This window comes from Tubulanus polymorphus, chromosome 3 (assembly GCF_964204645.1).
Source record: "Tubulanus polymorphus chromosome 3, tnTubPoly1.2, whole genome shotgun sequence".
Classification (NCBI taxonomy): Eukaryota; Metazoa; Nemertea; class Palaeonemertea; order Tubulaniformes; family Tubulanidae; genus Tubulanus; species Tubulanus polymorphus.
Window position 1 is genome coordinate 5,538,462 of NC_134027.1, and position 21,229 is coordinate 5,559,690.

At 37.2% G+C, this 21,229-nt stretch overlaps 3 protein-coding genes and 1 long non-coding RNA gene across 4 annotated transcripts; 2 read left to right on the plus strand and 2 right to left on the minus strand.

Annotated features, from left to right (window-relative positions):
• Positions 1 to 526: 526 nt before the first annotated feature.
• LOC141900973 (centrosomal protein of 83 kDa-like) lies at positions 527 to 8,283 on the minus strand. The gene is made up of 13 exons (XM_074788012.1): positions 8,110 to 8,283; positions 6,163 to 6,327; positions 5,540 to 5,690; positions 4,656 to 4,880; positions 3,983 to 4,231; positions 3,642 to 3,888; positions 3,302 to 3,446; positions 2,999 to 3,148; positions 2,753 to 2,915; positions 2,483 to 2,683; positions 2,223 to 2,323; positions 1,810 to 2,077; positions 527 to 1,545 (listed from the first exon to the last, which is right to left on the minus strand). Exons 2-13 carry the CDS (start codon positions 6,309 to 6,311, stop codon positions 1,384 to 1,386), a joined length of 2,211 nt encoding a protein of 736 aa, XP_074644113.1. The 5' UTR covers positions 6,312 to 6,327; positions 8,110 to 8,283; the 3' UTR covers positions 527 to 1,383.
• A 686-nt stretch (positions 8,284 to 8,969) lies between these two features.
• On the minus strand, positions 8,970 to 10,963 carry LOC141901234 (gamma-glutamyl hydrolase-like). The gene is made up of 8 exons (XM_074788344.1): positions 10,866 to 10,963; positions 10,669 to 10,786; positions 10,488 to 10,538; positions 10,320 to 10,407; positions 9,965 to 10,210; positions 9,795 to 9,888; positions 9,568 to 9,702; positions 8,970 to 9,487 (listed from the first exon to the last, which is right to left on the minus strand). Exons 1-8 carry the CDS (start codon positions 10,942 to 10,944, stop codon positions 8,970 to 8,972), a joined length of 1,329 nt encoding a protein of 442 aa, XP_074644445.1. The 5' UTR covers positions 10,945 to 10,963.
• A 1,649-nt stretch (positions 10,964 to 12,612) lies between these two features.
• LOC141901009 (uncharacterized) lies at positions 12,613 to 13,170 on the plus strand. The gene is made up of 4 exons (XR_012618802.1): positions 12,613 to 12,661; positions 12,750 to 12,793; positions 12,946 to 13,025; positions 13,107 to 13,170. It is a non-coding gene; the product is annotated as an uncharacterized LOC141901009 (long non-coding RNA).
• A 2,892-nt stretch (positions 13,171 to 16,062) lies between these two features.
• LOC141901005 (uncharacterized) lies at positions 16,063 to 17,007 on the plus strand. The gene is made up of 5 exons (XM_074788058.1): positions 16,063 to 16,165; positions 16,266 to 16,346; positions 16,421 to 16,559; positions 16,651 to 16,776; positions 16,888 to 17,007. The coding sequence occupies exons 1-4, from the start codon at positions 16,106 to 16,108 to the stop codon at positions 16,770 to 16,772; spliced, it is 402 nt and encodes a 133-aa protein (XP_074644159.1). The 5' UTR covers positions 16,063 to 16,105; the 3' UTR covers positions 16,773 to 16,776; positions 16,888 to 17,007.
• The last annotated feature ends 4,222 nt before the right edge of the window (positions 17,008 to 21,229 follow it).

Genomic DNA, 21,229 nt, shown 5'->3' on the forward strand with positions numbered 1-21,229 from the left:
CCAGATATATTCATTGGCCGTCAACGTGTCTAGATTGAGATTATGCATCTTCACTAGTTGGTCATTCATAACAAACCGTCCACTTCAAAGAATATCGGCTTTTACCCGGTCGGGGATAGTTATCCAACGGATCACACGGCCTTATTCCCTATTTCATCAAAATGACCACAAGGAGATTTGGCCGAAAACATGTAATTAACTGATCAAAAAAGAGTGTTAGTACGGGTGGAAACGAGTTCTGTCTGTAAGTGTTAATCGTTGAATGCGTCAGTTCCTCGGTTTTTTTTGTCTTGTCTAAGGTGCCAAATAGAGTTCAATGTCAAGATTATTTTTTCATAAATCAGAATCAACGACGAATTTTACATTCAACTGCATTATCTCTACACGATTAATCAATAGATGCCGTCTGTAGGATTAGATTTTCCACCGTGGATGGAGAAACTAACAAAACAAACAATATATCGTCAATCTTATAAATATATAAATAATTTTTCGATTTGCTTTATTTGAAAAAATCATAGCTGCCGAACAATTCATTCACTTATAAATAAAAAACGTACTACAATAATCGTAAAAATGGTCTGTATCTAACATTAGAAAGAGTAAAGGTATTAATTAATACGTCGTTTTATTCTTAACCGTCTCTCATTCTCACTTCAGATCGCGGCACTGTCACGAGTAGCGTATCTTAATTCGCAAAAACGTCATAAAGATTTACATGCCATCATTTTCTGTCAATACATGGTTAAGTTTACTGCACCAAAAACCCAGCAATTTAAAACACATTTCTTGAAATTTGATGTACATATAATATATATATTTATAAAGCAAGGCAGTTTCATCAATCACGGACACCTATATTCTAAAATCAGGCATAAAATCGTTGCTAGACAACTCAAATATGATGGACCTAATTTCAATTATCCGTGCATGCGATTTTCATTTACTCTCATCAACGATAATAGATTAAGTGCTACGACACGCACAAATGACTGGGCATTTAGTATGAGAATGTCTGCCCCATTAAAACTAGTTATACTGCATTATTACTAAAATGAAACTAGGGAATCATTCATTGCTAAATGAAAAACGATATAAATCATCAGATAGATAAATACTGGTCGTATACCCATAGTGAACCCCATTTTTTCTGGTCTCTAACCGAGGTACATCAAATACATGTTTGTTTCTTATGAGTTTAAAACTTTCCAAACATAATCAAAATGAAAATCCGTCAGTAAGTCTGTCCTCAAAAGATGAGACAGCTAGTTTAAGCTTACAAAACAATTAACTTTCAATTTTTGGCCTGTATGAAATACATTCTAAAAGAAGACAAACATTTCTCAGCACGGCTATTAGTATAAAACTGCTCATTGTTATAAATTAACTGCTGATAGCCGCTTCATCGCTGATTAAAGATGGTTTTTCTTCTGGGATGCTACGTAATGCTAGTTCAGTTAGATCTTCCATTTGTTGTTTTTGAGTACTATCAAGTGTTTCAAGGCGTTTACGTATTCGATCTAAATCTTGTTGATGTTGGCGCTCCTGAAAAAGAATAACAACATTTTCAATTTCAAATTGAACACCCTTTTCGTTAATGAGAAAAATGTATTTTGCATCCGACTGATTGGCAATTTCGGGAATGGATTTCCCTTGAACCTAGCAGTTTTTTTTCAAAAAACAAATCTAGATGATTGCTCACACATGCGACCTATTGATGAAAGTGGGTTGACAGAGACAAATTTATTTAAGTAATGAACTACCTAAAACTGATGAGCATGACCTATGTCCATTATAACCAATTCATACCTCTTCGTCGAAATTTGTAGGCGTTGGCATAAATTCTGAGGTGATTAGAATGTCTTGTGCGGTAGATTTCGTGTAGTCAGGCATTTTGTTGCCTAAATTAATTGACGCAGGTCCAACACATGTGGCATTTACCGCTCCGACTTGCATATCTTGTGCAGCCGATCCAGAGGGGCAACTTAATAACACAGCCCTGTAGTCAGTGTGTCGTCGCCAGAGTTCTTTCATCTGACGTTTCATTTTGTTATGCACTTCGAATGGTACAAAATTTCTGAAAAATGTTCCAAACACCGAGTAAATAAAATTATCTTTAACAACAACATTCTCGACACTGAACTACACCGTCATTCTTTTTTGCATTTTCTTTTTACTCAGAATAGAATATTATATAGAATAGAAAGTTATATGGCACATACTTAGTGGCTTGTTTTTCTAACACGAGCTGTTCAAGTTTTGCCTTCGACAACTGGTACTTGTCCTTCAAGCTATAAATGTATTTTGTGTAACGCTTCTTCCTCTGTAATAAATAGAAGTTAAAGTAAGCAACGAGTCAATTTTCGGAATTTGACACCACTTTAGAAATACAGCTGATTACCAATCTCTCGAGTTAATTATGAAAAGAAGGCGCTGAATTCATTATAAAACTTTATTGCTTGTTCAATAATTTTTCATTCACCTTTTTATGGAGAATAGCTGCATTATTGAGTTTCGTTTGTAGCTGATTGAGCTTGTCTTCGAGGTCATCGTTGCGAGATTTCAAAACGAGTTTTTCGTCCTCAAACGACGACCGATGAAGTGCGACGACCTTGTCGACGCTCTCCTGACCGCGAAGTACTGCTTCCTTTGTCTTTTTCAATTCTTCCGTATAAAAATCAAGCTACAAGAATTCATGAAAATATTATGATTTGCTGTAAAATAGATATGATATTATTCAAACAATATCTACCTCATTTTGAAGTTTATTATTTTCTTCCAGAAGTTCATTTTCACCGCTTACAATGCTATTAAGCTGCTGTTCTGTATGCTGCAGTTTATTCTTTAGTTCCTGATTTTCTTTGCGTTCAATCTCAAGCTGGTTTACTATCGTCTGAAGATTATCTGCCTTTGTTCTATAGATAAATAAAGTATGTATATGATGTAAATTAAGGCCAAATTTCTGAGAAAGAAAACAGCTGAGGAAATGGTAGCTTACCTGATGACAAGACATTCTTTTTCAGCGGTGATTCTAGATTCCTCTGCTACTCGTATGCGTTCTTCGATCTTTTCTTGTTGTTGATGTTTAATTGTTTCTTCATCAATTTTACGACGTTCGATTTCCTGCAGCTTCGTCTCCAATTCGAGTCTATCAGAGAGTAAGAAATAAGAAATTTGGTATTGAGAACAGTGAAAATTGAAGCAAAAATCTGTTGTTGCGCATACGAAATTAAATGATTTCGAAAAGGCTTTGAATATAAGTGGGACCTATTTTGAATATACGAACACATTTTCAACTTACTTTTGATTTTCAATCATATTCAGTTTTTCCCATTCCTCCTCACGAGCAAGCTGCACTAATTTAACTGATTCTTGTTCCTTCTCAGTCAGACATCTAGCTTGTTGTTCTATAGTATGTTTAGCTATTTCTACCTGTGAAGCGACATCTGAAGCAAAAACAGACAATACAAATAAGATCATGAGAACACACAAAAATGAAATTAAAGAGGCGATTTATAAGCAGCAATATGTATAGGTGAGGAGGCCATGGCCTCTCACTGCGCTAATAAGTAAAAAGAAGCCTTGATATTCCAATATTGAGTCAGGAAAAGTAACCTTTAACAGAAGGAGTAAGTAATTACCATCGAGTTGAGCTTGAAGCCTATCTCTTTCCCTCTCCAGTTCTCCGCATGATCGAAGATTCTCCATTTTCATGTTTGTAAGCTCAACCTTCCCACGGTGATTGACTTCTTCAATTTTGTTACGAGCGAGCATGCAATCTTTCTCTAAATCTTGTACTTTAGTCGTCAATTTATTTGTCTGTTCCAATGACATCGCCAATTCCCTCTGCAGATTATCGCACTGTGACTGCAATGAGTCTCTCTCAGTCTAGAAAATATATAAACAATGGATCAAACACTGTGTATACAGTTTCAAAGCTTCAACTCAAAGAGCCTAATTCAAAGAATTCTATTCAATTTACCTGAAGCGCTTTGATATTTCCAGCAGATTCAGTGATCTGTTTTGCTTGAACTCGAGTAACTGATTCTGACTCATAGCCTTGGTGTTCTTTTTTAACCCGAACGTCTTCCAATTCTTCGGATAATCCTTTCAATCGCAACAGTAACTGAGCATTTTCACGCTGTAAGGTACGAACCTTTTGGGTATCATTGACAACATCTGATTGCTGGCGTAATGCGAGTGCTTCTCTTTCCTTGCGAAGGTTGACAACCTGCAAAAGAATAAGTAAAGTAGTTTGTGATATATCAATTCAGTAAGGATCATATATTATTTCAGCTACCAAAGCTTAAAAAGGAATGAAAAAAAACCGGATGATTGTCGCGAATATATCATTCGGCGTATATGGTTGTATTTATGTTGTAGTTTTCATTCATGGTTGTTGTATCATATCAATCCATAATAATGTGATAATCCCTTTTCAGTACTGTACAGGTTGTTTACTAGATTCTATCCAATAGTTGTACAGATTTGACACAATGTGATCTCAATATCATTTATATGAACGTATGGGCAGAATAAATCAGTGCTGTTATAGATCTTTCAACGATAAGGAAGTCTCGTTGTTCGTAGTCATTTCTCTCGGACCTAGGGAATTCTTTGGAGTCCTCGATAGTATGGACAATGATAATCATTACCTCAGCCTCATGTTTCAGAGTCATTTCTTCAACCAAACGATGGTGTTCAACTTGTTCATGTTCATATTCGGACTTTAAGAATGAGTATTCTTTTCGCATACGGTTGTATTCAGATCTAAATTTTTCAACTTCGTGTTCTAGCGACAGGAATCGGTCGCGATAAGGCTGTTCTAATTCATCAGTTACTTGCATCTTGATGACCTCGAGCTTCTGCGGAGTCACAACCTAATACAAACAATTATCAAATAATCAATTTAAGACAACACATACAATTCAACTTTCAAAGGAGATCTTAACTTTTCATCTATGTTATCGCCTTGGATACGTGTACCTAAGAGATCTCTTAGGCAACTGGAATACTTGATTAGCATGCTTTTCCAATCTCATCACCAACTTATTTCATGAATATCAGTGAGCTACACATAATATCATTACAATATCAAACATCTGTACACAGGTCACTATGAATAAAGTCAGGATCAAGATACATTAATGATTGCTCAGTATGAATTGTATTACGCGAAATTGATTGATTGTGGGATCAAGTTTCAGTAACACTTCAAGTACTTCACTATTCAATTAAGCAACGATTCACAGTTAGTTAATGAATCGATCTACCCAACCAATTAACAATAAATACCTGGTGACTGGTAGACTGATATAAATCTCAGTAATAAGTGTATGAGCGAAACCCGCAGTTGATGATTTAACTATTCATTTTCTAACAGTTTCCAAACCTTTCTTAGTTACATTTAGATTTTCAAATTACTGTATAGCTATCGTTATTATGTTATTTTGATTTCCCTGAAATGATGAAGCTGTCAGAATATAAATGATTAAACCAACTGTGGGATAAGTGTTTTAATAAATAGGGCTATATGTACCTGTGTTTTTAAATCATCGATCTGCTCAACAAGGTCAACTTTTTCTCTCTTTGCTTGATCTAACAATGACTTATACTTGTCTTGCGTGATTTTACTTTCTTCGATCGTACTGCGCATCTCATTTTGTAACGAAACGTATTCATCTTGTAAACTGCAAGCCAAAAGAAACCACAAACATATGAGTTGCCCCTCAAAATCCAAGGGGGCCAAATTCTGGAATAGTTTAATGCCCACGATTGCCATCAGCTTTTAAAAAAAGTCTTTATCATTTTCTTAGTTCAATCTATTGACTGATACTCTTTGCACGCTACTTGCTAGCTTTTCCATTTTTATGTTTGTATTCTAAATGTCTGGTAACGAGTGTATATGAGGGTGAGTATTGGGAGTGAATGGACAAGGGATTAGGACTAGTTTTAAGCCAACTTTTGCTTTTCCGTATTCCTCGCATAATCTATTGCTAAAATTTTTTTCATAACACTGTATGTCATATTGTAAGCACATATCTGTGTATCGATCTATCATGCAAATAAACTTTAACTATAACTATAGTTACATTATTGAACCAGACAAACCAACATAACTATTAGTATTGGACTCAAGTGGTCTACAGATAAGCGATTTACCTTCTATGTTCAGCTTGTAATGTCTGATAATTCGTTCGATGTTGTTCACTTCGCATCTTTTCGTCAGCGAGCATTTTTTGTAAACTGGAATCCTGAGCGAGTTTAGCTTGTCCCGCTAGGTCCGACATACCGGGCACGCTACTAGACATTTTTGTGGTGAAAACACTGAAATCAAAAAACAGGCTGAAGTTAACAAATGGTGCTATTTTGAATATGCCCCATTCATTTTAGGAGGCCTATTTCATTTCATATTGAGTGCGTTATTTTCGGCAAGAGGCCAGGTGAGCTCAAATAAATTGAAGTCAAGGGCCATTATTGAATATGATTGGAGTTAAAATGCTGCTATATCTCTTGTGCAAATCTCAGTTAACATGGTTATAAGTTGATGAGCAAGATTTAAATGAAGAAGGAAGCGGATATTTTGCCAACAATGCAGCATTATTCATGTAAACGCTATTTTGCTAGTAAAATAACTAACAATAAAATCATTTTTTAGGGTTTAGGGTTTTGATAGGGTATAGAGGGTTCAGAGGGTTAGAATCGGAAGAGATACAGGCTTGAGGCTCAGTCTTGTCCCCACCTACTAATTAAAATTTAAAGGCAGAGACATTCAGTGAGTGGTAGGATGAGCCTCTGGTGGTCTAATGGGCAGGGTCTGAAACACGGCCCCGGCCCCGGCCACACGTCTGAAACACGGTCCCGGCCCCAGTCCCGGCCGCACACGTCTTAAACACGGCCGCTCTTTTTTTCGTTTAAATGGTCAAATGAAAGAAAAAAGAGATTTTCTACTATCTATCTCTCTCTATATAGACTATTTCACTTTTGAACGGTTAAGCTTCAATCGACTGTCATTTTGGCCCAAACCAGATGCCTATCTATCTACACTTTTGCTTTGCGAGGAGCTATAATCAAATTTTGATAAAATAATACATTTAGTTAGTATGAGTTTTTTATGTAGTGGCTATAATATCAGTGGGAAGGTTTTCTCTAAAGTTAGTTTTATCTATCTCCAGGTGACCACTCTTGATTCGCCAAGACAACAGTCTCTTTTAATCAACTAAGAAACCCCTGAGATAACGCTCCGCGTTATAGCATTACAAGTTCCACACGTAATTTACAGGCTCCTTTCATTAATTTTTCAAATTTTTTATGCATACATGCAGTATTTATGTTAATCTGACCATGGTAGTTGACAGACCACATGAAGAAGCGGCTCAATATTTCAGGGGCCTTAGGCTTTTTTTTTGGTTCTTAGGTTAAGTAAAGACCTGCATTGAGAGTGAATTACTTTGTGCCAACAAATCAACTTTTCTACCTTAAATGTATCACCCACACAATACCCCAAAAGCTCGTATGGATAATTTACCTTGGGGAAACTGAGTTATTTACCTCCTTCGACTGGTGATTCTAATTTGGGTGAGAGTATGTTTTGTTGCCTGTTTTTTTGTTTGTTGTTGAATATTATGTATTGATCACTAGTTGATCATTGTGGGATAAAATGAACACTATTGTTTGTTTGTCCATTTTCTGAAAATCATAGCAGATAGGCATCTGATTTGGGGCAAAATGACAGAGTCGATTGAAGCTTAAACCGTTCAAAGTTGAATTAGTCTATATTTGGACTTTTGATAGATAGTAGAAAATCTCTTTTTTCTTTCATTTGACCATCTAAATTAAAACAAAGAGCGGCCGCGGCCGTGTTTAAGACGTGTGCGGCCACGGCCGGGACCGTGTTTCAGACCGTGTTTCAGTTCAGACGTGTGGCCGCGGCCGGGGCCGTGTTTCAGACCCTACCGGTCTAATGGAAAGACGCACGCTAGCTATTTCATTTGTTGGCCTAGGTTCGAATACTGTTCCATCACCTGCCTGGCTTAGGCTTGAAATAATTTCCAAATTAAATCAAAAAACAAATAAATGTTCAACGAAGGAGGAAAGTCGAATACGAACCTTTCTTATCGTTTAAAACTAAAAGTCAGAATGTAGCAGTCAGAATGTTGTAGCTCATGAGCTAAAGACGTTGTAGGAAGATTGGAGCAATATCTGCAAAACTGCTGCCTTTCAAAACAACTCGAACATTAGCGTCTCTTCGTCCTAAAACTTGTCCATTCTTGTCACCGACAATTTGTTTACATCAGTTATAAATTTGACTTCCGTGTTGTTAATAAAATCCGTATTTGGATTAGGAATAACGGATCGGTTCTATAGAAAAGCCGGATCCGGACTAAAAAGAGATCGTCTATTGCGGACCAGGGAAGAACTCAAACTAACGATTTATAGCCTTTTCATAAAACAGACGATATGATTACGGCCTGTAAACGCTGGGTGACTGCTAAGGCGTAATAAGCCAATCATGGGGTGAGGCGGCAGCGCGGGCACGTACTACCGGTGAGCCAATCGAGGTGATAGCCATCGGTTTGAGGGTCAATGTTCAATTAAAGAAATATACAATCAATAGTTAATTCAAGTATTCACGAGTCAACACGCGTCACGCCTTTTTTCTGCTAGAAACTCATTAAACAAGAATCTGTTGAATTCATACAGCACGAAGAGTTGACAACTCTGTGATTGACGGGTTGTCTCGATGACACCCCTCCAAACGTCATAACGGACACCACCAATCCACTCACATGGATTCCTATACCACGGGTTTCAATAAAAAACACGACTCTAGGTACTAATGGCAGTAGGTTGAATGTATTTTCAGTATATACGCTGCCCATAAAATTCGAACATATGTACAATGAATTATATTTCTATACACAACATGAAAATATATCCTTAAGAAAATGAAATATCGAACTGACCCCTTAACCTGTTCCGTATGGTTGTCTGTGAACAGGTATGTGTTGAAATTGTGCCGACTCAAAAATACCCAACTGTTCTTTCTGATGTGATTGTTGTTGTTCTTGGTGTTGTTCCTTTCGTGGTTGTTCTTGAAAGAAACTTTCTTGTTGTTTTACGAAACCGTTTTGTTGCTCTTGGGGTTGCTCATGTAAGTAACTTGCTTGTTCTTTCAAGAAACCTGCATCTTGTTCCTGGGGTTGCTGCTGTTGTTGTTGTGGTTTTATGAAACGTTGTTGGACGAGGAAACTTTGTTCACGTGGTTCGTCTTCTTTTGAGGCACCATCATGTTGCGTTTGTGGTTGTTGTAAAATTTGTTTTTGTTGCCGCTGCATCGGCGGCTGATCAGGTTCTACGATATCATTTGACCTGATGAAGTAGAATGAGAGGAAACGTGGGGCACCGAAACAAATCGGCTGGATGTTGTTTATGAGATGCGGATTCAACATAGAGTCACTTGGAAAACTGTGTGAACTTTTTCGAGCTACAATTAGACAAACAGTTCGATTTATCAACAGATGCATCCAAACTTGTGGCACACGCCCGTCCTTGCATTTTTCATACCTTCATTGATGAAAAACCTTGAAAAGTGGCTACCAATTTCTACGTCAACGGCTGAGTGTGCAATAGGTCCTTTGCTCCAATCATAGACCGACTTTTCTGGGTGCCATTGAACAGCGTAGAATGGGTATTTGTATGCTTAAAATAGATTGAAATAAAAACATGTTATAAGATGTTTTATGCTCACTGTGAGATATATGCTCATTTCAGAATTATCATAGAATACCAACATTCTATTGTTGAAATGAACAGCTTTCCCTCTCTATCCTGACTCGTGGAGATAACTCGATAGAAATTCAACAGATTCGTATTTGCGAGAAAGTCCTTAAAGTGAAAAATTTGTTAACATTACGTAACTAGATGGTGAAAGTATTTAATCGTCGTCATAAAAATGTCGTACCTTCACTGAAACACAGAGGTGGTGATCGTGTGTCGTGCTATTGTTCATGATTAGATGCCCTAAGAAACGTTTCGGCAGACCTTGCATCATACGACTATTCTGCAAGCCCGGGAACGGCGCAAAAGGGGTGGAATACATTTGCGCATCACACTTGGAGACGATATTCGTGTCTTGTATAGGCACCTGCATGGCCAGAAATCCGAGACGCAAACCCCATACGGGAAAATAATCTCCACGCTCATTTGCCTGAATTATTTTTATAATGAAATTGACAACATTGAAACCTTCCTTTTTTTAGCCCGTAAACATTCATATTTGCCCCTAGAGATTGATAATGCATTTAGATAATCAGTACCTCTATTGCCATTCTCATATAAATCTTGACGAGATCAAAATACTGCGAATTTACAGAACTTGTTCCTTCATCGCCAGGAATATATAAACTAAAAGTGAATAGATTCCTCAATAGATATATTGATCAATTCTAAGTTAACTCATCATGGATTCAATCTTTCTGGTTTACCCGTTTATCCATTTAAACATGCGCTGATGATACTGCCAGTCTTCGGTCAATCTATTCGCAAAAAAACTTATCGCGTAAGGATTCATTAAAAAAGGAATGAACATTCAAGCGCTAGATCGGAGTCGCGTAGTAATGTCAACGTGAACCTTTCTCTTGACTGATTTCATTGCATTATGCTTACGGAATAGGTACGACTCTGGCACCTCCTTGTTGTACGAACTGCACCTGGTGCGTAGAAATTAGATTATCTCCATACGCCTTTACCCATTCATCATTCAGTACTTTTTGGGTTAAGATACCTATGAAGATATACCACGTTTCCATCATAATCGACCATTTTAATGAAGTCAATATCGATACAAGACATGAAACACTTACCGATCACGGGCGAATCGTGACATACGCATATATGTATTGCTGCCAAAATTATACCAATTGTTGCTACGAAATTCTCCATTTCTAATAGTAAGTCTGGAATATCCGTTCTCACTATATTGCAACGACAATCTCGAAACTACAACGAGTTAATTAGCAGGCACCATATGGATACGTAATTTCGAATTTACAAGGCGAACAATGACTGTGAAATGAATGCAATTTAGAATTTAATTTAGACTAAATAATTTTAACCGATCAACACACAGAGAAACGGCCAAACTATTTTGTATTTCCGAAATAGTGATTATTTGTAGTGATCAATAGTGTGTAAATGAAATTCTTGAGGTAATATTAGAGGCATTTGTTTAGATGGTGATGTATGTGAGTAATTGAATTAACCATAAAACGTAAGCTTTGTCAAAATACATATTAATATATCACGCATTTATACACCGATACAATTAATTTGTGTAGGAATTGCATTCCTGTTTACAAAGCAATCTAGCGATTACAGATGAAGATAAGCATATTATTGATATCTGGGATTATATAATTCTATCATATTCCATCATACGAAAACGCATGAACGCAGAGATACTCCGGATTATGTGCAAATAGATATGGCTCAAATTCGGAGCGGTGTTTTGTTTTTCTGCACGTGTATCAAGATTTTTACAATCGGTGTAATTGCACGAGATCATTCAGAAAATGTTGGAAAAACAGGTACTACGGGTACTGCGGTCATCCGTCGAGATCATCATCTAGAATTGTAGTGATCGATATCTATTTCTATCTATAGAATACAGAGCTCTTGGTTGCTTTATCAGCGCAATGAAACCATTCGGTCACAAGTATTTGGGCGAAACTGCGTGGAACTCCTCTAATATCACAGCCTGTGCTGCAGCCGCTTTCAAAATGAAGATACGGGTATTTGCAACGGACCACGAAGACAATTGTTACGTGGGTAAGAACCTCGAATAATACACACGGTTCCACAACATTTAAGTTGAAAACGCGGGAACAAATGATTTTTTCATCAATTTCAAATGATGAAATGATCATTAGAAAGTGCTACAGACGATTTTCAGATTTCTTGCAGACTTCTTCCATGCTGAAGATCGACGATAAATTCACTGTATAAATAATTACTAACTACTAATAACATTGCAGATAGTATAAAATACTATATTCCATTAAGCTAAAACATTTCAGTTGTAATTTTCGTTGAAAATATTTGCATTATTGTCATTATTATCATTATCATTGATATTATCATTAATATTATTTTTAATAAGGAGTTAGTTGAATGGAAATTTGATTTCAGCGAACTATTTATTGCAGACTTCTTGATATTGATAATCATTGCAGTTTAACTTAGATTAATGTATCAACATCATTTTCCTGGCGGTATTTTTTTCCTACTGTAAAAAAAAGATGTTGATTTGGTGGCGTTTCTTCCGGTGACAATCGTTTCCTTCGCCATCCAGTCCATTCAGATCAATTTTTACAGACCCCGTAAGCGATTGTACGTATGATGTTAAAGGACATTCGGAGGCATGCGGCAAGAAATGGATTGATTCTCATCATTCAGTCACTGTCTACATAGTTGGACAGGAATTAGGTAAGAGAACGCGCTTTTAGTTGAAATGTGAATTTCTAATTCTATGTCACTTTTCATTTTCAAATACGATGTCACGGTTGTAACTGATACATTTCAGCTGCCGCTGTTGATGCAGGAAAAAATGTCCGTGAAGTGCTTCAATGTGACACACAATCGAAGACATTCCTTCAATCGGGTGGGTTGCGTTACAGCCGAAAATAAACGCTTTAAATGGGTCTCACAACGATTGAACTGGATCCAATTGAATTACATTCCAATTTCAGATGATACGCAGCCGACGACTACTACGATTGGACCACGTGCCATGGTATGTGACGTTTTACGGATCGATCTGTCTTTCAACCGATTTTTTTAAATACCATATGGGCCCTAATGTATTGGAAGTATTGAGCTAAATAGTCTTAAATTCACAACATTTTCTGCCGTTAAATGTTTGATGTTTGTGATTTTCTCTTCAAGCCAATGGTTACTGAAGCTTTAGAGTCATCGGTTGATTATTTGTTAGATATGGCAGAGTCGAATGACTTACGACAATCAGGGTACGAATAGAAACACGATTCAACCACACTGGGAAACAGGGGTCCAAGAATTATATATTATTTGTATTTTTCTCGATGCAGGATTGGTAAAATATTATCCGGCTCATCTTCAAAAGTGGCACTGAGTCTTTTTGATACATACTGCAAATTTATCGACAGAATAGTCGGTCTTAATTCCTCTGATGATAGTGATATATCAAGACAGGTACCAAGCTCCTTATCCCGAATGATTCAATCCATGAAAAATATTTTGTGGAGGGGCATTGTTGTTGTACATCAAGTTTACTAAACATTTTAGCGACCAAATCTATTGATGAAGAAATTGAAAATGTCTGAAAGTTTAGGTGAAATTGTAGGTAGCAGTATGAGAGTAGGAGATATGTCGGACTCTAAACAGCAGCATTTATGTACGTATACTTTTTCCGAAGGATCGATACAATTGAGATATCACCGTATGAGACAAACAAATCCTTATTCTCGATTACCTTACATGGACGCCTTAATGGCAGTTCTTTACTTCATACTTTAAGCATACGCCATCGAAAAGATATCCACAGCAGTTGTAAAAACCAAAATTGCATATCCTCGAAACAAATTGACACCAGGTCAAATCGAGCTTCCTCTGTCTTATTTTAGAATGTCCGAAATTAAAGGTTGGTTTTGATAATATCTTATGCAGACAAGTCTTATTTTGGTGGGCGTGTTAATATCCCAACTTCATCAATTGTTTCATCTTACTTGTTCTTTACATCTTTTTACAGAATCTGTCGACATTGTTCTTTGTGCGTTGGATGTTGAGTATCGAGAATTTATGAGATCTCTTGATACTATCCAGTTACGTCGGTAATTGAGAACTAGTAGAACTACAGGCCTTAATCCCGTAGCCATAATACCCGTTTAAAAAAGCAAATATTGTCATACAATAGATGATGCGCTCAAAATCGACAGTACATCTATTCTTTAGAGACCAAATAAAAAGAACCTTTGAAATCTAATGACCTAACCCCCAAAGGAAAAGGGCTTTTTATTATCGGGTGATTATTAAAAGAAATGTTCATCTTCTACGTACAGTGAATTGGGACAAGGGCGGTTTCAAATGGTATCTGGTATATTCACGATCACAAGCTTTCCGCGTGTACGTTCAAGTTTGTTAGAGCCAGTAAAAATTTCGATCAAACACAACACCCTCTTCGACCAGGAAAGTCCTGCAGATTTACAAAAAAATGTCACCAGCACTACTGTATGTGCTTACTGGGATCATAACATGAGGTAGATTTACGTTAAGTATGCAAGTTTGATTTTGAAATATTGTTCGTACATTGATTATTATCCAGATGTTGTTTAATTCATTTGAAATGATTATAGTTTTCCACATGGTGCATGGTCAACTCGTGGCTGTAGTGTATACAACACGAACACGTTTGAAACTGTTTGTATAGCATATCATTTGACAAGCTTCGCCGTTCTGATAAAATACACAGAATTCGTGGTCCGTTAATCAGCTGCTGAAAAAATTCAGATTTCCCCTCGGAATTTACTTCAGATTCAAGTCTTTCTTTTTATTGTAGCATGAGCCAGAGGTGGCTATTTCGCTGAACGTGTTGACCTATGTGGGTTGTTCAGTTTCTATACTTGCCCTTCTACTAACATTTTCAATATTTGTTTACCTCGGGTAGGTTTCAAACAAAATCCGGATGTGAAAGTTTAATCTATTGTATTTCTGACTGATTAGTACTTGTGTTGTTTCAGCAATCTGGCCAGCGAACGAATTACTATGCTGAAGCATCTAGTATGTGTTGTAGGAATTTCCCAACTTATTTTCATCACAGGAATTACGCTGACAACTGATAGGGTATTGATATACATATAGTTCTTATATTCATATAGTAGCTTATACACATGTATTAGTTGAGAACTTTTAACAAGATACTATAAAACATAAATAATAGAATTTTAAAATACGGTTGTCGTACACGATTTAAATCGACAGAAATATTGACCTCTGATTTAAAGTTATGGGAGTTGTTAGAACTGTTAGAATATACCTGAACTGTTACTTTACTGCTTTGTCTTTCACAGACAACCTGTATGATAATAGCGGCCCTTTTACATTACTTCTACACGGCAAGTTTTTCCTGGATGTTATGCGAAGGCATTCACCTCTATAACAAGATTGTCAGAGTTTTTCATCAGATGCATAACTTATTGCCTGTTTATCTTCTGATCGGATACGGTAAAAAATTTTTTTGAAAATAAGAGCATAATGTATTTTCTACGTATGTGGGATAGATTTTTCTAGTCTCTTTTTGTTACAACAGGGATTCCTTTTCTAATTGTTGGGATATCTGTTGCCATAAGAACTGACGGTTATGGAAACAATGATTTGTAAGTTGATATAAGTGTACATGCATATTTCTCTGGGGCCCATTGAGTTATTTTCTACGAGGGTAGAACTGACGCCGTTTTACGTACGTATTTCAGCTGTTGGCTAAGTGTAAAGGACGGGTTGATATGGGCATTTGTGGCACCCGTAATCGGCATAATCGTTTCTAATCTGGTAATTCTTGTGTATGTTGTAAAAGTAATAGTAAAATCAGCCTCTAATCCCGGGGTGGATGAAAGGGACACGAGGGCTGAAGTCTGGTGAGTACGTTCATTATATATGATTATGATTTTTCCAAGCGCCGGATTGAGAACACGTGTATATAACACTTTTTTCAGGGCTGGTATCAAAGGCATCTTGATTTTGAGTCCGATACTTGGTGTGTCTTGGGTTTTTGGACTGCTGGCCATAAACAATCAATTGGTAGTCTTCGAATTTTTGTTTACGCTGACAAACTCGTTTCAAGGACTATTCATATTTCTGTTTCACTGCATCGGGAACTCTGAGGTAACTCAATCTATCATCCAGGGATTCCTAACTGATTGCATCGCAAGACTCGAAACCTTACCTGAATGGCCCAAGCCCCCATCTATTTGCCCAATTAGCCTTTGTTATAAAACACTTCAGTGGCTAAGCTGCGCTAATAGATGCGCACTGGGGCTTATCAGGCGGGTTTCACGCTGTGCCTAGTCTAGCGATGCCATCAGGTTCGAATCCCCCTGAGGGATATGATATACTTTTGATACGAAGATCAGTGGTAAGGGAGATTGGATTTAATAAACCTGGATTTAATAAACGGGGTTCATCCTACATGAATTAATTATATGTTTTTTTCATGTTTGATCATACGTACGTAGGTACGATCTGCTATCAAAAGAAAACGTGAAATTATTACGCTGAGCAGAGAACTCCACAGCCGGAACTCAAACATGTCGAAGGTATAGCATCAAAATCATCGATATAGATCGGAAGAGAGTGGTTTATTTATTATTCAAGAATATGCTTTGTTTAGGCCACCTCAATACCTGTTATTGTAACTAGTGAATACGAGGAGGAATCCGGAATTCAGGGTAACTATCATCATGAACCGAATATAATTCGCAACCGACCGCCTTCACCTAACAGCATATGCCCAACTCATGAAATACGAGGTAGGAGGAGTTAATGAACAATATTTCCAGCCGTAATAACGTTATTATTTAATCAGAACGCGTCAGAAATCTATAACTTTGCTTTTTGTAGTCGATGAATCATTACCTAAACAAGGAGTAAGTGTACTATTCCAAGCAAAATGCAGAGTAGACGATGAGAGTAGTACAAGTTCTGTCATCACATCTTCGACGGTCAGGTCAGATAACCAGTAATGAGGTAAATTTTGCTAGATAACTACATTGTATTAAAAACGATAATCCATGTACAATCAGCATATCTTCTACCCATGAGTTCCAGAAGATGCAAGTGCATTCCTTTTTATTTCAGATTAATAAAAAAAATGGTACTTCAGAAAACAAAACGGATATTACATTAGCATTTGCAGGCCTTACTGTACTGTTCTTTTATGTCGTATCCTCAGTGTATGCAGTTGGTGTGATCTTGGATGTTTAAATTATTTTCATGTATTACAAAATAAATCATTCATATCGATAGTTTTTATGATTTTTTTTTTACTGCGGTTGTATGAGGTTGTTTTCGGATCGACGTCCAAGTCAAAGTCATACAATTTGACAAGGTGACCGAGTGCCGAGGATCACTTTCAAAACGGTATAAGTCTTTAGAACCCGGTCAATCGTCCTCGACCAATCAGATGGCCGTATTCGCCGTTTTCAATTTCGCGTAGAAACGTCCACTAGCCAGTTAGTAAGAACCCTGTTCTTACTCATGTAGAAATTGATAATGTAACCAACCCCTTCTCTGAAAACGACAGCATTGCGTGGGATTCGAGACACCGTGATTTAAACTTACGCCTTAACCACCTGAGCTACGAAGGATTGATATACATGCAGAGACATGTATTGTATAAGCTATAGTTTTGGTTCACTGTGTATTATCTGCGACATGAATTTCATGTCATATTTTTCGTAATACACATAAATACTATATATTCATTCTTATTGTTATTGATTCATCAACTACTACACATTTTTCATTCATAATGACTGTACGGATATCATTAGACCATAAATGATCATGGAAAAAATCTTCGAGCAGTAATATTTTTTTTGCAGTAGGCCTACCGTTAATCTTCAACTGCCAACTAAATTAACCCCAATCAGTCGCTTGCCGGTTCAGACTGCTTGGATGATTGTTTGAATGAACCGGAACCGAAAATTTCAAATTATGTACTTCGATTTAAACAAAAAATTCTGTAAACTCGACCGCCGATCACACAACTATATTTGTACTTCGATTTCCGATTTCAAAATCAAACCCCCTGTTTCTTTCCCGGCAGGTGTGGTGGGTTTGTAAGGGACACCAAATCAAAAAATCAAACGAAATTTACCAATCAAATAAATCACAGGGTCAATCCCTATTTTAAGATCAAAAAAAAAAAAAAAATCTTCAACTGAGATAATTAAGTGGATGAATTGGAGATATAAACTTTTTAACGTAAGGCGGGTACGACGAATCATATGATTCTAAGGTGTTTGTGATGCAAGTCTCCGACGAATAACCGCAAACAGATTCGGCTCGGCGGTCCTATTTCGCGACCGAGGTTTCTAACCAATACCCGAAGTTGATTTTCTCCGACAGCTGTCCTTATGCGCGTGTCAACCATGTCATACTGTTCAATGCAGATCCCGTTGGAGATTCGACTGGTGGGCTGTTGATTCCAATGTTATTTGATTTGAACAGCTGTAACTAGAATCATTTTATTCGTTCGCATCTGAGGATTATACTGCTCACATCAACCATTCTAAAATAGGTAAATCAAGGCTGGGAGATTCCGTAAGTAGTGTAATTGCAATAAGTTCAATATCATGTTAATAATCACATGGTTGATGCAGTATGCTTTTGACATTCATTATAATCTGGTGTCTATACACCACTTATTTCAATAAATTGTTATTAAACTATTCTAATTCGGTAACATGTGCTCTCCCCTATCAAGTCTGGCGATATGAGATTCGCCGTTACATTCCATATTCCTCAAAATATTCACTGCAGTTGCCAGAAACTATCGACTGTCATGTGCGTATAAACAAAAATGAAGGTATGTCTGAACAGGTAAATTATACGATAGAATAAGAACTATGTGTGGATTCGATGTGAGCATAGTCATTATTGTCATAATATCTTAACGGCTGGCTATTCTTTATAAAACATGTCCTGGAAAAAACGCCAAAATAGATCAGAATTATCAATCCACAGAATCAGACAGAAAAAATCTAAACATCTTACATTTCTTGTAAAGCATGGTGAAAGGTTGAATGAGACGTTTACCACGTTTATCGATAAGAATATACAGTGTTCAAATCGTGGATCTTCGTCGAATACGTGGATAAATATGGCATGGTCACACCCATATTTACCATGCTTTTAGTATCATCGTATAGTGTATCGTTTATTACGGATTTTCTATTTTTCATTGCAGAAAATACAGCGATACCAAAGTCACGATATGGTTTTGTCTGCATGTCCATCTGCTATTCTGCGCAGTATTAAAGCGAACACGACCGATGAAGTCGACGAAGACGTTGCTTCGAGAAAGTTCTTCGATGAAAATTCGGAAGGTGGTCAACTTTTGGGACTGGAAGAAACCTATTCAGCGATAACTCGGTTGTTTTGTGCAAATAATCCAGACGCTCGCGATTATTTTCTACCACTTTCCGAATTCGTTCATCTCTACAGAGCCATAATAACTGACAATGTTATGTTTTTGGAAACCCTATTTGCGCGCATGTCATGTGTGGATATGTCCGCCTTCCAAAAATGTCGTTTTAGTTACGTTGTAAAGAATCAACCAGAACACAGGCAGAAACGATGTCTACCGAAAAGGAATGATATAATTGCTGAATTAGAAATTTCAAGCATTGCCATTCTGTCCGCAATATTTTCCAGCATGAACGTACTCGAATTACTTCGCAAATACAAATTTGACTTTTTGATAGTGGATGTCGGGGGTAATAATATCGCCCATGCTCTTGTACACTCGGCAACGAAATTCCCTGACCAGGAACCAAAGCTTGCCACTGTTTACACTTGGTTATATAGATCATTTCAAAAATTCGACCAAAGAAAACAATTACTTTTGCACGAAAATGAAGCTGGCTTTCGTCCCTTGGAGCTTGCGGGTAAATTTGGAACGTTCGAGTTAATGAAATATATTTTGGAATCCACTGATGTTTACCGACACGTTATCGATCAAAGGGGTTGTGTCACAACTTTCAAATATGATTTCACCGAATATGAACTTGTATATCCGGAAAATCGACACGCGAAATCGCCCTTGGCATTTGTATGTTACTTGCGCGAATCGGAAATTCCCGGGTACTCGGAATTTCTTGACCAGTGTCCAGCAGTAGTCGAATGGACGAAGCGGAGAATTCGTAAATGTATCCCATTATGTGTACCACTTGTTCTCATGAGAATTCTGCATACAATTTCATTTGTCTTATCAACTGTCAACCTTAAAGTTAAGAGCGAGAATCGAAACAAAAACACCAGCATTGTCTTCGAGCTCAGTTCAAATGATTTAGGATATAGCGCTATGGCAGTCTGTTGTTTTACAAGTATGATAACTATAACATCCTTTCTGGCTACATGCTATTATATTGTCAATCATAAATTCCGTGACTTAATCTACATTCGTCCGTCAACCAGGAAGGGAAATCCTGTTGTTAAATCGGTATTTTTCATAGTCTGCTCAGCGGCGACGTCTATAACTACACTTACCGTGTTCATGGTGTTGATAACAAGGAAGATAATACATCTGGATTCAGTAGAACATATATCATCTCTCAACATATTTCTCTCGTTTACGATAATAATTTGTGTTTGGAGTCTGATGTCCGTGATGCAGTTGATGCCATTTTGTGGATTCTTCGTTATGGGTTTCAAACGAATGTTTACCGAATTGGTAAAATTTCTAGTCGTCGCTTCATCATTGTTTGCTTCATTCGGATTCGCATTTTACGTGGCATATCACGGACTATCTTTACGCCTAAATCTTACCGATTTTACTACACTCGGTAATAGCATGTATTCCACTTTCCTAATAATGCTCAACATGCTTGACATGAAAGTATACCACGAAAACACGATCTCTAACTCTAGCGAAGCATTTCTCCATGTTTCGTTCGTTTTGATAGTTAGCGTTCTGCTGTTGAATTTTCTTGTAGCAGTTGTGATAAATCAGTACAGTAAAGTGCAAGAATATGAACGGAGCATGCAGACGCTTTTGACATTGGATTTTGTGACATTGCTCGACCCTATACTCGCCATATTAATTCGCCGAAAATGGAATTATTTCGAAGATGTTGGTGTCTTTACCATCGAGGAATATACCACTGATATCTCGTCGACCGATATCAGAGGACAATCGGAAAATCGAGATCGCTCAACATTCAATTCAATTGCTACCCGATTGTAAGCGATATATCTTCGTGTGTAATTGATTTAATGCGAATCGAAAGAGAAACTTTTCCAGTTATTCATCAATACTGTAAAAAAAATTTCTATTGATTTTTTATGACACTCCTGGAAGCCGTGAGGGCACTTTTTGATTTTCTAAGAGGTAGACTGGCCCGCCCGGTCCACCCCTAGATCTGCCCTTGTATATCACGGTTTGGTATCACGCTTGGGTTTGACGAAAAATTCTTCC

Excerpts from the sequence above, each read along its gene's own strand:
- LOC141900973 (XM_074788012.1), bottom strand. The coding sequence starts at position 6,311 with ATGTCTAGTAGCGTGCCCGGTATGTCGGACCTAGCGGGACAAGCTAAA. Across the intron at positions 4,881-5,539 it reads TCGATGATTTAAAAACACAG|GTTGTGACTCCGCAGAAGCT; the intron begins GTACATATAGCC and ends TGTTTGTATTAG. Across the intron at positions 2,078-2,222 it reads TTAGAAAAACAAGCCACTAA|AAATTTTGTACCATTCGAAG; the intron begins GTATGTGCCATA and ends AACATTTTTCAG.
- LOC141901234 (XM_074788344.1), bottom strand. The coding sequence starts at position 10,944 with ATGGAGAATTTCGTAGCAACAATTGGTATAATTTTGGCAGCAATACAT. Across the intron at positions 10,408-10,487 it reads ATGTTTAAATGGATAAACGG|TTTATATATTCCTGGCGATG; the intron begins GTAAACCAGAAA and ends ATTCACTTTTAG. Across the intron at positions 9,703-9,794 it reads GTTCATTTCAACAATAGAAT|CATACAAATACCCATTCTAC; the intron begins GTTGGTATTCTA and ends ATCTATTTTAAG.
- LOC141901005 (XM_074788058.1), top strand. The coding sequence starts at position 16,106 with ATGCCATCAGGTTCGAATCCCCCTGAGGGATATGATATACTTTTGATA. Across the intron at positions 16,347-16,420 it reads GGAACTCAAACATGTCGAAG|GCCACCTCAATACCTGTTAT; the intron begins GTATAGCATCAA and ends TGCTTTGTTTAG. Across the intron at positions 16,560-16,650 it reads CCCAACTCATGAAATACGAG|TCGATGAATCATTACCTAAA; the intron begins GTAGGAGGAGTT and ends TGCTTTTTGTAG.